At 44.8% G+C, this 17,274-nt stretch overlaps 1 protein-coding gene across 4 annotated transcripts in view; it reads left to right on the top strand.

The window, feature by feature from the left end:
- The window catches only part of ano1a (anoctamin 1, calcium activated chloride channel a), a 51,146-nt gene that overhangs the window by 23,623 nt on the left and 10,249 nt on the right, over window positions 1–17,274 (top strand). For all 4 annotated transcript variants that reach the window (XM_061757771.1, XM_061757749.1, XM_061757768.1 and 1 more), the window contains 14 exons: window positions 2,937–3,097; window positions 3,491–3,576; window positions 3,842–3,853; window positions 5,660–5,731; window positions 6,753–6,827; window positions 6,956–7,157; window positions 7,355–7,466; window positions 7,858–7,915; window positions 7,991–8,091; window positions 9,884–10,026; window positions 10,268–10,420; window positions 16,502–16,554; window positions 16,678–16,862; window positions 16,984–17,089. In XM_061757771.1, coding sequence (XP_061613755.1) covers window positions 2,937–3,097; window positions 3,491–3,576; window positions 3,842–3,853; window positions 5,660–5,731; window positions 6,753–6,827; window positions 6,956–7,157; window positions 7,355–7,466; window positions 7,858–7,915; window positions 7,991–8,091; window positions 9,884–10,026; window positions 10,268–10,420; window positions 16,502–16,554; window positions 16,678–16,862; window positions 16,984–17,089 — 1,519 coding nt within the window. The remainder of the gene's footprint in view (window positions 1–2,936; window positions 3,098–3,490; window positions 3,577–3,841; window positions 3,854–5,659; window positions 5,732–6,752; window positions 6,828–6,955; window positions 7,158–7,354; window positions 7,467–7,857; window positions 7,916–7,990; window positions 8,092–9,883; window positions 10,027–10,267; window positions 10,421–16,501; window positions 16,555–16,677; window positions 16,863–16,983; window positions 17,090–17,274) is intronic.

The following is a 17,274-nucleotide window of genomic DNA, read 5'->3' as shown; positions in this document are numbered from 1 at the left end:
ACAACGCAAATTTATTGAAAATGTAAACTTTTAAAACATAATAGGTACATAAGTATTCCCACCCTTGGCTTCATATTTTGTTGAAGCACCTTTGGCAGCAATCATAGCCTTAAATCTTCTTGGGTATGTCTCTCTATGAGCTTGGCAGACCTGTTTTGGGGCATTTTCTTAGATTCTTCTCTGCAGATCCTCTCAAGGTCAGTCAAGTTAGATGGGCAGCGTCGGTGGACAGCCATTCTTAGGTTTTTCCAGAGATGTCCGATTGGATTCACGTCCGGCCTCTGGCTGAGCCACTCAAGGACATTCACAGGCTGCTCCTGAAGCCACTCCTTTGTTATCTTGTCTCTGTGCTTTGGGTCATTGCCGTGTTGGAAGGTGAATCAACGCCCTAGTCTGAGTTCCAGAGCACTCTGGAGCAAGTTCTCTTGAAGAATTTCTCCGTATTTGGCAGCTGTCATCTTAACGTCTATGCGGACTAGTCGGCCAGTTCCTGCAGCACAAAAACAGCCCCACAGCGTGATGCTGCTACCACCATGCTTCACAGTAGTGATGGTGTTAGCCAGGTGATGAGCAGTGCCTCTTCTTCTCCAGATAAGACGCTTGCAATTTAGGCCAAAAAGTTCTATTTGCGTTTCATTAGACCACAGAATTTTGTTTCTGCAGGTCTGAGAATCCTTAAGGTGCCTTTTGGCAAACTACAAGCGGGTTGCCATGTGCCTTTCAGTGAGAAGTGGCTTCTGTCTAGCCACTCTACCATAAAGGCCTGAGTGACCATAGGGTTCTTGTTCACCTTTCTGATCAAGGCCCTTCTTCCCCGGTTACTCAGCTTGGCCAGACGGCCAGATCTAGGAAGGGTCCCGGTGGTTCCAAACCTCTTCCATTTCCGAATAATCAAGACCACAGTGCTTTTCTGGACTTTCAATGCTGCTGAAATTCTTTTGTATCCTTCCCCATATTTGTGGCTTGACACAATCCAGTCTCAGAGATCTGCAGACAATTGCTGAGACTTCATTGCTTAGTTTCTGCTCTGATATGCACTGCCAACTATGAGACCTTATATAGACAGGTGTGTGCCATTCATATACAAATACCGTATTTTCACGACCATAGGGCGCACCGTATTAAAAGGCGCAGTCTCAGTTACAGGGTCTATTTCTGTATTTAACACACCGTATTATTGGGCGCAGACATGGTAAAACATACGCTAGCTTAAAACATACGGTAACATGCATGCACGCTAAAACAATGGTTTTAAAAAGGCAGCAGGAGCAAAATTGAGTTCGGTTGTACTTTATCGAAGTATTTAACAATGTACTCACGTTATGTTTTGATCAATCCTCATCCACAAACCCATCAAAGTCCTGATGTTCTGTATCCGAAATGAACAGCTGGGCAAGTTCTCAATCAAACACGGCAGGTTCGAGTCAGTCTCGTTGCCGTGCGAGAGCTCGAACAACAGTGCAAGCAGACACGTTAGCCCAGCATCCACAATCCATTCAAAATTGTGGCGTAACTCGCCCGGCGCTGCCTCCGAGTCTTAGTAAAGCTGTGTTCGCCATCTGTCATCCATGGCTCCCACGCCGCTCGCAACTTCGCTTTGAGCGCCCTGTTTACACCGATGTCCAGTGGTTTGTCAAGCCTGCCGGTATGATGGCAAGCCCCGAGTTATTCTTTGCTCATGAATCCATTGCTCGAGTTGGTCTTCCAACTCGGGCCACCTCGCCTTGTTTCCCCGTTTTGTTTTTCGCGGAAACTCAGCTTCGTCTTCTTGACTTTGGGAAGCTCTTTTTCCTGCTTCCTCCACTTGCGAACCATGGATTTGTTCATCTTGAATTCTCTCGCGGCTGCTCGGGGGTCCTTAGCCAAACTGATGTTGTTTTGCACAATGCACACCCCGGAAATGCTCCCAGTCAGTAGAGCGTTTTTCTTTTTTACACCATGGCAGGGAATGGTCAGAAAGTCGACATACTTTGCAGGGCTTATTTTGACACCTTTAAACGCCAGAGACTACAAAAAACATCCCTGCGCCGCCTTCTTGCGACACGGTGGACACCCACCAACCATCCAGAACTCCATCCATCCGGACCATCGAAATCAGTATGGCCTTCATCAGTCAAAACAACAAAAACAAAAAACAGAATTTGCCCATTGGGCTCAGAATTCCACAGAGACCTAAATATTTCTCCTTGTAAGATTCCTTAGGGGTTAGCCGAAGTACAATTTTATAGAAATGACTGTTCGACTTCAGAGGTCCTTGGGACACCAAAAGACACAAGCAGCTTTGAATACCTTTGAGTGGCTTTTTTACAACTAATCTCCTAATACTGCATTCACCGAATAAAACCTTTCCTTAATAATTCCTTATGGGAATGAACTTGTTTGCTTTATGAGTCACACACACATTTTGAAACATCCATCCATCAATTTTCCATACCCCTTATCCCCACTAGGGTCGCAGACAGGCTGGAGCCTATGCCAGCTAACTCTGGGTGAGAGGTGGGGTACCACCCTGAACTGGTCGCCAGCCAATCGAAGGGCACATGTAAACAAACCATCATTCGCGCTCACATTACACACCTACGGACAGTTTAGATACTTCAAGGAACCTACAATGCCAGAATTTGAACGCGGGTCCTCGGAACTGCGAGGCAGAGGTGCTAACCAGTCGCCCAACATTCCGCCCCGTTTTTAAACAGCATAACAATTTCTTTGACAATGTCCAGTGTTTTCATTCCTTTTTGATTCAAGTGACTTTTCCACACTTTTCAAGAGAAGAAAAAAAAGATCCATCGTTCTCTCTTCACGGCATACCAACTGTGACACTACATATGCAAAACCTCAAATGTTTATTCACCAAAAGGACAGGCTGTTTCATTTGACATATTATATATACCCTTTGGTTTGTTCTCATTTTCCTCTCCACCGTCTCCCTATAGTATGGAGATTTGTGATCCGAGGAACAACATCACCATGTGCCCACTTTGTGATCGCGCTTGCGGCTACTGGAAACTCGTGACAGCTTGTGGCACTGCCCGAGCAAGCCACCTCTTCGACAACCCAGCAACTGTGTTTTTCTCCATTTTCATGGCTCTGTGGGGTAAATACATTGCCATTTTTTTTCAATTCAATTACAAAAATAATGGAGCCCCAATTCCAATTCAATCAAAACGGAATACAATGGTTTCGCAAATCATGTTCAAGCTATATTTCATTGAATACACTACAAAGACAAGATATGACATCATGTTCAAACTGATCGACTTGATTCTTTTTAGCAACGAATCATTAACTTAGAATTGTAAACATTGCAAATGATTCCCTTCTCCTGTACTGCACTGAAAAAAAATATCAATGATATCATCAGAGACAAGTCAACGTTGACACAACTCTCATACGTTAGCGTCGACTTTCGAAAACATCGGAAGTTGCGCAAGCCCTACAGTCCGGTATAATGAGTTTAACATTGAGCTGTGTATGCTTGCTTGCGTAGCTGTTCTCTTCATGGAGCACTGGAAGAGACGACAGATGCGACTTAACTATGTCTGGGACCTGACAGCCTTCGGAGAGGAAGAGGAGGTGAAATACATATTTACATTACATATTTCAAGATGTTGTCCAGAGTTCTACAAATCTCAATTTGCATTTATGTTCTGTCGGCACAAAGTCATGTGTGCATATTTCTTGTGTCACTCAACAAAATATATTTGATTATTAGTTTATTAAAGTAATCATATAGTATGTGTATGACATACATATGGGGTATTCAATGATTGTGTAATCATTTGGCATCTATACAATGGCTGACATGTTGTCCCTTTTTTGTTGATGGTGTACTTTGCAGGAGGAACATAAGGTTTGACTTGTTTGACCTCTTACCTCTTTTAACTCTTTTTAGTCAGTCTTCCGTGCAAGCTTTGCCACTTTTGTAATCTCGACATTATCTGCTTTCTTTCTGTCAATGCTTTTTTTTTTTTTTTTTTTTAACCTTGCTGTATCTCCTCCGTCGGGGCATTCTTTTCAATTTTGGGGCTAACCTGTACTTTTCCTGCATTCCATCCGTTACCGCAGACTGCTATATGGGTGCAATGGCTGCATATAGACATTATGTGAGCATGGAATATTAACATTATTTTGCTCTCAGTCGATCATCTTCTTGACTGCGCTAAGCAACGTAAACTAAAGCAACTGTTGCTATTAGTACTGCGAAGCGTAGCCATGTTGCCGGTTCTGTAGATGTATGAAAATATTGATATTGGATGTCTGTGAAAATGGAACCATCCATCGAATTACTATATCTACCGCTTATTTAGATACTTACCATCTGTGGCGGTTTTTGACACGTGTGCTCGAACAGCGTGGCACCTGTATGTGAATCGCTTTTCTATTGGCATCACGAAATGTAAATCATTCGTATTGGTCTCGTTTGCTCTCTTCTCTGTAAGAAGGGAGTGATACACACGCAAAAAAGAAGAAGAAGAAATCAACACAAGGACAAAAACTGGCATTTGCTGTTAACGTTCATAATCATCTGGAGAATCTAGCAACACCGTAAACACCAGCAAATAGACGAGTGCAATGCATTCTGATGCATCTAAATAAAACAAAGTTGCTACATTAAATTTACTGTCTCCGGGTCACCTGTCGCTATGATCCTGTTAGCTGATGATGCTAGTGCTAATCTTGTTGCCCTACTGCGCAAGTTGCATCATAAAAAAAACTAAGGGGCTATAGAGCTGTTCAGGATCAACATGAATGCGCTTACATTTAGTCTGTAGCGAACCAAGGTCAGATAGCGTTCATATCACATGGGAACTGCGCTCGAGTGCGATCGGAACTGTACAGAGACCACAACGTGTAGGCAGACTCCGAACGGTGGATTTCCTTTGCTGTGTTCACCCCGGTCCGACTGAACCGCACCAATGGGGGAAACAAACTAGAGTACAATTGAAAAGTGCTAGTGTCAAAGCATCCTGAGTGCAGATGTGTCTGATGCAAGACTTTGTAGCTCCCATAGTAAACATGCAGCTGAAGCTGTGGGTGTCAAGGGATTCATTCGAACCCAAAAATAATGTTGCTACCCGCATCCTGTGTTTCTGTTTTGATCTTTGAATGTTTGTTCAGTAAATTTCTCTCACCTTATTATTTTGTCTGGTGTATTTCATGTCTGCATTTTCATAAACTCCTTAAAGGGGCCATATTTTGGGCGATTTAGAACTCCATAGAGTGACTCTCTCACGTGGGCTTAGTATAAAAGTGTCAATTTCATTTTTTTAAAAACACCCTGGTCCAGAAAAGGCCCTCCTAACAGCTACTTCTGTTTGACCCAGTTTTGGATCCGCTTTGTCCGTATTTGGCTAAGACCGTCCCCTTTCCAAGACCCACTTGTGATAGCACACGTGTTTGTTATGTTGACAACACTGGCTCGGGAGCGGAGAGGTAGGCAGAGATCTTCGCTAGTGACGTAGATAAGCTCGAGAAATTTGAATGACCTGATTTCAGGCCTGTCAGCAGAAAAACATCTGGCGCTCAGGAATGCCAATATTACATCCCAAAGACTCCAAAAAAGTCGGTTTGGTAAAATATGGCACCTTTAAGGACTTGTACTCACACCCTTGACATTACCGATAACTAACATATTATAAGTGATGTCTTTTTTCAGGACCACAACCGAGCCGAGTATGAGTTGCGTGTCATGCAAAAAGCAATGAGACAAGAAAATTCAACCTCGAAGGTATGATAAATGTGTTCAATGTTTCTGTCCATCTATGACAGATGAAATGCTATCATGAGAGCACTGTACGAGCTGATTTTGGCACTGTGAACCCTTTTGGTCCTACCGGTTGCCAGCCCATCGCGGCGGAATCATTATGCCTCTGAAATGTTATCGATCCCACGTTACTGAGTTCTACGATGTCAAATCCTGCTCTGAACATCAAAATGTTTGGATTTTTAAATAAAAAAGCAGATATAGAGAGGGATTCAAGGACTTAAGGGATTTGGATTATCATAGCAACACACATTTACACATTATGTGGCACAACGTTTGATACCCAAGGTCCCAGGAATAGCAAAATAAGTCCCAAGAAATACAAATAGAATAAGAATATAGAACACAAGACATAAATAACATACAATAACAAGGATCAAGAAAAAGCTTATCGCTAGGTGTGAGTGTTTGCAATAGGACTCGCTGTCTAAATGCCCATTCGCGATTCGCAATAGCAGTAACAAATGACGAGTGAATCACAATTGAATCGTTAATCTTTGTGCTATTCCGGAATAAAGACATCATAGTCCAACAAAAGAAAAATCCAATTTGATCATTCGAAATTGCTATGGAGCCCCTTGGTTACATCTTGGTCGCCGTTCTTTTGGGGTCACAGATTTTGTTTGTCACAACACCAGAAAGAAAGTTTTTTGGCTGGCCGATTTTGAACCAGGACCCCACGCAGCATCATGGGCGTGGTCCGTTTTGCGCCGTAAAACGTGTAAGTCCGTCTATCCGTCTATGGCTGCGTGCATCCGCGATTCATCTACTATACTACTGCCACTGTACAACTGCACGTATGCGTGTTGTGCAGCAAGTCAAAATGGCGGCGGATGTAAAGAAAGGAACACATGTTATTCTTGAATTCGTTTTGATTCAAATGCTAAAATCATGAAAGGTGTAGTGTTTTTACCTTTTATAAACAAACACTGCTGAGCAGACCAAACTTGTACAATTGTATGTTTTTTTTTTTTTTTTATGTTAGGGTGAGAAGGTGAAGCTGACTTGTACAGACAGACTGCCAGCTTACTTGAATACTGTTGCCATGATGGCTTTCATGGTGAGTAATTGTCTCCTTAATTTCGATCTTTTCATGGAAAGAAATGTTTTTTTTTTTTTTTTTGCTGTGACGCAGTAGACGAAACCTCGACGTCAAATCGGTTGTTGTCTTTCCCTTTCCGTCTTTAGATCACAGTGACATTTGTCATTGTTTTTGGAGTTGTCCTCTACCGAATTAGCATTAAAACAGCCTTGCACATCAGCACCTACCCTGCAGCACAGTACAACGTCCGAGCCACCGTCAAAACCACAGCTGCCATCATCAACCTCATCGTCATCATCATCTTAGATGAAATCTATGGCGCTATTGCACGCTGGCTCACGGTACTAGGTAAGAAAATATCCACTCACGGATATATACTGTACCTGGGATGATTGGAATCTGGAGCAAAACGTAGATGATTGGTCTCTAATGCCGTTGTGTCGCTGATAGATTATTCACACAGGGAAAAAAAAAAGCCATATTTGTTTCATTTTAGTATGCAAAAGCAATTCAATGCATTTTTTCCCCCCCCCACTCTTTTGCAGAGGTTCCAAAAACAGACAAAAGCTTTGAAGAGCGGCTTATCTTCAAGACATTTGTTTTGAAGTTTGTCAATGCTTTTACGCCTATTGTTTATTTGGCTTTTTTTAGGGGCAGGTAAGAAATCACACACTAGTTTTGCATTGCTGCACTTATTAATAGCCGCTTGTGAAATCTATTATGAAATGATTAGCACTGTCGCTTTTACACTGGCCAAGTCGAGAGGCTTTACAATATCCATTAAGATCTCCTATATTGTTTTATTTTTTGATTTTAAGCTTTCGCTAGTCTACCGCGTCCATGCAACACAACGGACTCGCATTCGGGAGATTTCATTGAACTGTATTTAATTGGTCTCATGTACAGTTTTGCTATATTTGGCATTTACCGCAGCGAGTGTTATTGGATATTACAGGAGACAAAACAAGTGGCGCCCAAAAGCAGATGCCAGTTTGCAAAATCAAGTTGTCGTTGTTCAAATGATTGCTAACTTGCGTTTGTTCCGTAGGCTTGTGGGGCGGCCAGGAAACTACGTGTATGTTGTAGCATCATACAGAATGGAAGAGGTAACAATGGTGTTTTAGATATCAAATGAGATTGTAGTGATGTTTGAGTGTCTTCATGTCTTGTTTTTTTTCCAGTGTGCCCACGCAGGCTGCCTAATGGAGTTATGCATCCAGTTATGTATCACCATGCTCGGCAAGCAGCTCATCCAAAACAACCTGTTTGAGATTGGCATACCGTAAGTGCTAAACTTGCATTTGGCCTGTTTGACAGAAAGACACACGTGCACGTATGAGCACAAATTGTTGGTACCCTCCGTTAATCCATCCATCCATCCATCCATCCATCCGTCCATTTTCTCCTCACAAGGGTCGCGGGCGTGCCGGAGCCTATCCCAGCTATCATCGGGCAGGAGGCGGGGCACACCCTGAACTGGTTGCCGGCCAATCGTAGGGCACATGCAAAACAACCAACCATTTGCACGCACATTCACACCTACGGGCAATTTAGAGTTGTCAGTTAACCTACCATGCAGGTTTTGGGGATGTGGGAGGAGACCGGAGTGCCCGGAGAAAAGAAAAAATTGAATAGCAAATGCTATCCATTGCATAAATATTTAGCCGCCCTTGATAAATGAGGGACTGATTAACGAAAGGTTTGCACATGCAAAAACGCCAGGCACACTCAGAATTGCATCTGGCAAACGTGGCAAACGTGGCTTGCAGTTGCAGGAATTTTGCATGTACTGGGAGGATTAGATGCAAATATAATCGATCAATTCAGCACATGAGATGTGAACACGCACACTCAAATCTGTTTGCTGGACTCCAATGATCTTGAAGCAGACCCTAACGCTCGGATTCCAACTCTTCTTGTCAGATGATTAAATGGACCAAAGGAAAGAGAATATCAAAAGGCTCGATAAAGGAATGACAAAAGGAACAGAATGGTTTTAGAAACAAGAAAAGATTTGGGGTTCCACATCAGATAGATTCTTTGTTGTCCCCGTTTTACTCAAGGTTACTCAAGGTTACTCAAAGAATGATTGATCGAAATACAGGAACAAAGGAATTAAAAGCATTGAAAATGAAAAGAGAGATAGAAAAGGCCTCTCAAAATCCTAATCAAACAAGTAACACAGTGGGGGAGCGTTAGGGTGGTCCTTTTCCAACACAAGGGTTGTGGGTTCACACTTGAGTTCTTGAGTAAGGTACTGATGATGTCAGCCAGCAGTAGGTTAAGTTTTGCTTAAGCTTAAGCAAACTAATAAGCTGTTTGAAGTTCCATTAGAGTAGTTGTTATAAGTGTTTACAGTACCTCCTTTTTTTTCCCCCTTGTAACTTCTTGAAAATAGAGGACCCTGTGGTTTGGTGTTATGTGAAACGGCGTTAAGAGTTTGATCAATTGCGAAGGCTGCGAATGTGTACATTCTACCGGCCGCAAGTGGAAGGAGAGCGTCGAGTCCGTTTGAGATAGGGAAGGCGCTTCGAGCGCACAGAAACGTTTTGTGTTGTTGTTTTTGACATGGACAAAAAAAAAGTAGTGTGTTATTTCAAAAAACAAAACAGTTTGCCCACTATTTTGTAAATGTTGATTTGCAATTGTAGTCAAGTCCCAAGTCCTAAAATTGGTGACTTCCGTCTGACTTGAGTCTATGACTTTATGCATCTCATTGTTGCAGCCATAATATTCAAAGTTACAGATTATTTGCTAAAAAAAAAAACAATGAAGGTTACCAGTTTGAACTTGAAATATCTTGTCTTTGTAGTGTTTTCAATTAAATATAGGTTGAACATGATTTGCAAATCATTGTATTCACAACGTCCCAACTGCATTGGAATTGGGGTTGTATATATACATATATATATACATATATATATACATATATATATATATATATTACTGTCCTAAAAGCACCTCCTCAGCACAGTGTGATTTCATGCTTGAAACATATGTCAAATGATAAAAAAAAAAGGAATATATAGCAGGGGGAACACTGTACATTCATTGCTGTTTATTTTTTTCTGTAGCAAGCTGAAAAAAATGCTACGTAAGAAAAAGTCTGCGCTGGACAAACAGCAACAAGAAGAGTTGACCAAATCCTTGCAGCAACACGAGAAAGACCATTTGCTCGGTCCTTTTGTTGGTCTCAATCCAGAGTACATGGAAATGAGTAAGTTGTTCTTTGAATCCCCACAAGATACTGTGAAACTCAATTATATGCTACAATATTGGAGGCAAGGGTGGGCAGGCTGTTTCAAATCAAATAATAAAAAGAAAGCAATTCATTCTGACAACTGTTTTGCGTAGCTTGTGTTTTGTTGTTGAATTCACCACCTACAATCGTGAATTGTTTTACGTTTTTCAAACCTTTCTAGAATTTAACAAGAGCGAATGTCTCATGTTTTCTGTAGTCATCCAGTTTGGGATGGTGACTCTTTTTGTGGCCTCGTTTCCTCTGGCTCCACTCTTTGCTCTTCTGAATAACATCATTGAGATACGCCTGGATGCCAAAAAGTTTGTGACGGAGCTCCGGAGGCCGATTGCAGTCAAAGCCAAAACCATCGGTAGGTGTTCCTCCAGCAACAAAAGCATTCAGCAAATCCAATGTTTTTTTAAATGGCAGTCACACCCGTGCTAATGAATCCCAATGTAAGCGCCTCTCAAACTATTCTACATGATTCTATGAACATAAATCCTTTGCACATTTGAGTGGTAACAGGGTAGAGTTTGCAGTGGTGTAGAACTCTACTGAAGAACACTGAGTATCCTAGTTTTACTGTCATGTCAATAATTGAGGTAATGCTGCTCTCGTTTTAATGTAGTCAAGTTCTACGGCACTGCATACAGTACAACTACAGTAATACAACCAACCTCATATTTCTTATTGCATATTTCTAATTTCTTACGCCCCTATTTCAAACCCTACGACACACCCATACCTAAGATCACATAAAAGAAGCATTTATTAATTAGAATGCTTCACAGCGGCCCCTCCTTGACCCGTCACCTTATCGTGGTGGAGGGGTTTGTGTGTCCCAATGATCCTAGGAGTTAAGTTGTCTGGGGCTTTATGCCCCTGGCAGGGTCACCCATGACAAACAGGTCCTAGGTGAGGGACCAGACAAAGCACGGCTCAAAGACCCCTTATGATGATGACAAACGATGGACTTGGTTTTCCCTTGCCCGGACGCGGGTCACCGGGGCCCTCCACTGGAGCCAGGCCTGGTGGTGGGGCTCAAAGGTGAGCGCCTGGTGCCCGGGCCTGCACCTATGGGGCCCGGCCGGGCACAGCCCAAAAGGGTAACGTGGGTCCCCCGTCCCATGGGCTCACCACGTGTGGGAGGAGCCATTGGGGTCGAGTGCAGTGGGAGCTGGGCGGTGGCCGAAGGCGGGGACCTTGGCGATCTGATCCCCGGCTACAGAAGCTGGCTCTAGGGACGTGGGATCTCACCTCTCTGGCAGGGAAGGAGCCCGAGCTGGTGTGTGAGGTCGAGAAGTTGTTTATCAGTTTATTTTTGAAAGGGGACAATGCAATTTCATAAAACACATGAAGTACACATGGTTAAAAAAGCCAGAATTAGCCAGAAGGCTAGTTTTCATCTGTAGTCCCCTGGCCATGATGTAAAAAAGCAGTAAAATACATCTACAAGACAATATAATACAGGATACATAATCAAACTATACTATTAAGAGAGAATAAAACCACAAATATTTTGATCATAACAAAAAAACAACATAACATACTTGTCTTTTAGTGTTGGCAGCTATAGGTGTTAACTAGCCACATTTTCAGTTTTTTTGTGAAGGCCTTGTATGTTGTAAGCAGTTTAACCACCTCAGGTACTGAGTTCCACTCACCAGCGCTCCTCACTGACCAGGCTGACTTACTGAAAGTGCTCCTGCGCAGAGGAATGAGACAGTCACCTCTGACAGAGCCTCGAGTGACACGCTCAGAGCTGTTTCTTTGGCTGATGAACTCAGCCAGAGGAGCTGGGGCCAAATCATGCAGTACTTTATAAATCAAATTTTAATCTGCAAATATGTGAAGACGGTTCGTATGTGAAGTTCCGACTAGATATAGTCGGACTCGCCTCCACACACAGCTTGGGCTCTGGTACCAGTCCTCTCGAGAGGGGTAGGACTCTCTTCCACTCTGGAGTTGCCCACGGTGAGAGGCGCCGAGCAGGTGTGGGTATACTTATTGCCCCCCGGCTTGGCGCCTGTACGTTGGGGTTCACACCGGTGGACGAGAGGGTAGCCTCCCTCTGCCTTCGGGTGGGGGGACGGGTCCTGACTGTTGTTTGTGCCTATGCACCAAACGGCAGTTCAGAGTACCCACCCTTTCTGGAGTCCTTGGAGGAGGTGCTGGAGAGCGCTCCCGCTGGGGACTCCATCGTTCTGCTGGGGGACTTCAATGCTCACGTGGGCAATGATTGGGAGGAACGCCCCCCCCCCCCCCCCCCCCCCCCCCCCGATAAGAACCCGAGCGGTATTCTTGTGATTGGACTTCTGAGCTTATCACGGATGTTCACCATGTTCAAGCATAAGGGTGTCCACACGTGCACTTGGCATCAGGACACCCTAGGTCGCAGTTCGATTATCGACTTTGTGGTCGTGTCATCGGACTTGCGGCCACATGTCTTGGCCACTAGTGTGAAGAGAGGGGCGGAGCTGTCAACTGATCACCACCTAGTGGTGAGTTGGCACCGTTGGTGGGGGAAGATGCCGGTTCGACGTGGCACGCCCGAATGTATTGTGAGGGTCTGCTGGGAACGTCTGGCAGAATCCCCTGTCAGAAGGAGTTTCAACTCCCACCTCCGACAGAACTTTGCTCATGTTCCGGGGATTGCGGGGGACATCGAGTCCGAGTGGATCATGTTCCGTGCCTCCATTGCTGAGGCGGCCGACCAGAGCTATGGCCGTAAGGTGGTCGGTGCCTGTCGTGGCGGCAATCCCCGAACACGTTGGTGGACACCAACAGTGAGGGATGCCGTCAAGCTGAAGAAGGAGTCCTATCGGGCTTTTTTGGCCGGTGGGACTCCAGAGGCAGGTGATGAGTACCGGCTGGCCAAGCGGAATGCAGCTTTGATAATGCAAAAAGTCGGGTATGGGAGTAGTTCGGTGAGGCCATGGAGAAAGAATTCCGGACGGCTTGGAGGAAATTCTGGTCCACCATGCAGCGTCTCAGGAGAGGAAAGCAGTTCACCACCAACACTGTGTATAGTGGGGAGAATACTTCAAAGACCTCCTCAATTCCACCGACACGCCTTTCCCATGAGGAAGCAGAGTGTGGGTTCTCTGATGCGGGCTCACCTATGTCTGGGTTTGAGGTCACCGAGGTAGTTAAAAAGCTCCTCGGTGGCAAGGCCCCGGGGGTGGATGAGATTCGCCCGGAGTTCCTCAAGGCTCTGGATGTTGTGGGGCTGTCCTGGTTGACACGCCTCTGCAACATCGCGTGGACATCGGGGACAGTGCCTCTGGATTGCCAGACTGGGGTGGTGGTCCCCCTTTTTAAGAAGGGGGACCAGAGGGTGTGTTCCAACTACAGGGGGATCACACTCCTCAGCCTCCCTGGTAAGGTCTATTCAGGGGTGCTGGAGAGGAGGGTCCGTCGAATCTCAGATTCAGGAGGAGCAGTGTGGTTTCCGTCCTGGCCTTGGAACAGTGGACGAGCTCTACACCTTCGGCAGGGTCCTCGAGGGTGCATGGGATTTCGCCCAACCAGTCTACATGTGTTTTGTGGACTTGGAGAAGGCGTTCAACCGTGTCCCTCGGGGAGTCCTGTGGAGGGTGCTTCAGGAGTATGGGGTACCGAACCCCCTGATACGGGCTGTTCAGCCCCTGTACAACCGGAGTCAGAGTTTGGTCCACATATTCGGCAGTAAGTCGGACTCGTTCCCGGTGAGGGTTGGAGTCTGCCAAGGCTTCCCTTTGTTACCGATTCTGTTCATAACTTTGATGGACAGAATTTCTAGGCGGAGCTGAGGCGTAGAGGGGGTCCGGTTTGGTGGCCTCAGTATTGCATCTCTGCTTTTTGCAGATGATGTGGTTCTGTTGGCTTCATCAAGCCGTGACCTCCAACTCTCACTGGAGCAGTTCGCAGCCCAGTGTGAAGCGGCTGGGATGAGAATCAGCACCTCCAAATCTGAGACCATGGTCCTCAGTCGGAAAAGGAAGGGTGGCGTGCCCTCTCCAGGTCGGGGATGAGATCCTGCCCCAAGTGGAGGAGTTCAAGTATCTTGGGGTCTTGTTCACGAGTGAGGGAAGAATGGAACGGGAGATCGACAGGCGGATCGGTGCGGCGTCTGCAGTGATGCAGACTTTGTATCGGTCCGTTGTGGTAAAGAAGGAGCTAAGCCGGAAGGCGAAGCTCTCAATTTACCGGTCGGTCTACGTTCCTACCCTCACCTACGGTCACGAGCTGTGGGTCGTGACCGAAAGAACAAGATCCCGGATACAAGCGGCCGAAATGAGTTTCCTCCGCAGGGTGTCCGGGCTCTCCCTTAGAGAGCGGGCGAGAAGCTCGGTCATCCGGGAGGATCTCAGAGTAGAGTCGCTGCTCCTCCACATTGAGAGGAGCCAGATGAGGTGGCTGGGGCATTTGATTCGGATTCCTCCCAGACGCCTCGCTGGTGAGGTGTTCTGGGCACGTCCCACCGGGGACGACCCAGGACACGCTGGAGAGACTACGTCCTTCGGCTGGCCTGGGAACGCCTCGGGATCCCCCCGGAAGAGCTGGATAAAGTGGCTGGGGAGAGTCTGGGCATCCCTGCTAAAACGACTGCCCCGTGACCCGATCCGGATAAGCGGTAGAAAATGGATGGATGGATGGACATGATTTCTTGTAAATACAATGTTTTTTTTGAGCAACTACGTAAAATTTTATAATTCCCCACGGCACACCTGAAGAGCGCTCACGGCACACTAATGTGCCCCGGCACTTAGACCTACCAGGAACTCTTAAGGGGGCGGATTATTTGTTTTGTATTTATTGTTTTTACATGCACAAATCCACATTTGAAATGTACAATCTTTTTTTTTTTCTTTTTTTCTTTTTTCAAAATACTGGTCATGCGAAAACATTTACAGATCCAAAAATATGCCACACTGCTGTATTTAAAAACTCAATAAGAGTTGTCCATGAAGTCATGTATTTTCTTTAAGCGGTTCCTCAACAGAGACATGCTCGTTTTTGTTCGTACTGTGCAAACAAATTTCGAACATCCTCGGAGCATGCATACGCACAAATGATGCAGGATCAGCCATCGTAAATACGTCAAACACACCTTTTCCCCAAGATCGCCAACAATTAAAAGGATGCATCTCTTCACTTTCACCCTCGTTCCATTTAAGCGCATTATTGTCCAGTAGCATGTGTGCATTTATGTGCCCCTGCCCGACATGTCTGCGTGCGTGGCCAACACTCTCACACTCAACGAGGAAGTGCAATCAGAACGCTCACATTTCCTAGTTTCTTTTCCAAGGCTTCAGTATTCTTTCGAATTCCTACCATAATCTGATGCATAGACGTTTGTGTGATTCTGCATGCGCAGATGTGATGTACAAGTAATTGATCAATTCACAGTACACACAATTGCGTTGAATTGAATTGTGACGTACTCTGGTCGGCATATGGCTAGTGTATTTTATATTGCCTCCAATAAAACCCTGGAGGCGGTCGTCTGTTCCAGCCGATCGTCCGTATTGAAGTACTTTTTTATTTTGTGGCCATATGCACCATATTACTGTACAGTGCAAAATGATTGTTTTGTAATTTTTTTTGTGGCCTAAAATCCCCAGTACAGTACAAAGTTATTGTAATTAAATGTAAAAAAGCTTTAAAATGTTTGAAAAGCTTTAAATCTTACCCAAACTTACCATGTGCTTTTTGTCAGAGTGGCTCGTGGCAAATCGAGGCGGGTGACTTTCATGAGCTGTGAGCAATTGGTGTGCTTACGATTTCCAAATCTGTTAATTAATGCTAAGTTTGATGACAAGTTTGACAAAACAAAACAAAACTGTTACTGTACCAAAAATACCATGTTCAAGCCGCCTCCATGTGCGCTTTTTCTGCGACACGTCAATGCATGGTCTGAAAATGTCGCCACATTCAACATGGCCACCACGTAGGCACGGGAAGCACGTCTGTTAGTTGGATCAAATCATACTGTATATCTATGACCCGGAAATACGTCAGCCCCGGTCTCTGCCTATATCGCGCCACACCACCAGGAAACAACAGCGGCCAATTCTGGGACTAACCGACGTTTTCACCGCCGGTATAAGTGACAACTGGAAACTATCTTTGGACGCATGTACTGTCCAGACGGTCCGTTACTTCCGATAGCCATTAAATCGGGGTCCGGTAAATTGGGTTACCTTGTGTATGAAATGTGCTATAAAAAATAAATGTGCTTTGTTTTGCTTTGTCTATGTGAGCAGCTACAAATAGAAGTTGAGCTTGAAGCTGCTTCTTTTGTGGTTGGTACCCACGCCACCCATGGCGATGTAAAACTTAATTGTGGACAGTCGCACCGCCATTGCAGAAGTTTCCCAGACTCGAGCCCATGAGGCAAAACAAAATTTTCAAGCCCTCCCAACCACCAGGTGGTATCCTTATGAAGGTCCTTGTTTCTTGTTTGTAGGTATCTGGTACAAGCTGTTAAGGGGCCTGAGCAAGGTGGCAGTCATCGTGAATGTGAGTTTTCAAGTCATTCCGCAGATGCCCTTTCAAAATCATGCTACAGGCTAAGGATGTTGTCAGTATCATCTCATCCTCATTTATTGAAGACATTAGTAATACATAGTTTTTGGTTCCCAGGCTTTTGTCATCTCCTTCACATCTGACTTCATCCCACGGCTTGTGTACCAGTACATGTACAGTCCTGATGGCACCATGCACGGCTTTGTCAATCACTCTTTGTCTTACTTCAACGTGAGTGACTTTCAGCCAGGCACAGACCCTTTGAAGCCAATGAACCTAGGCCATAAGGTAGAAATATGCAGGTAAGGTTATGTTTCAAAGTTAGATCATTATTCATAATACTCATGACCATGTGACATAACGAATCAAGATGTGAACTTCACATCGATCATTTTAGGATGTTTTTTATGTCTCTGACATCAGGTATAAAGACTACAGAGAGCCACCCTGGTCCAGCACATCGTATGATCTCTCCAAGGAGTTCTGGGCCATTCTTGCTGTTCGCCTTGGTTTTGTTGTTGTCTTTCAGGTTTGGAACACCACATACGATAATGAGCAACTAATGGTGTGATTGCTACATCTCGCATTCATATTTATTTTGTATTTATTTAACCTTTATTTTTTTCTGACCTGGCTGCAGATAGCAGAGTAAAAAAACCAATTTGTTAAAAAACTATAGATTGTCATCATCTTCAAAATTGACTGAGCACAGAA

The sequence above is a fragment of the Phyllopteryx taeniolatus genome, chromosome 2 (genome assembly GCF_024500385.1).
Source record: "Phyllopteryx taeniolatus isolate TA_2022b chromosome 2, UOR_Ptae_1.2, whole genome shotgun sequence".
Classification (NCBI taxonomy): Eukaryota; Metazoa; Chordata; class Actinopteri; order Syngnathiformes; family Syngnathidae; genus Phyllopteryx; species Phyllopteryx taeniolatus.
This window is presented reverse-complemented; position numbering and strand designations above follow the sequence as displayed.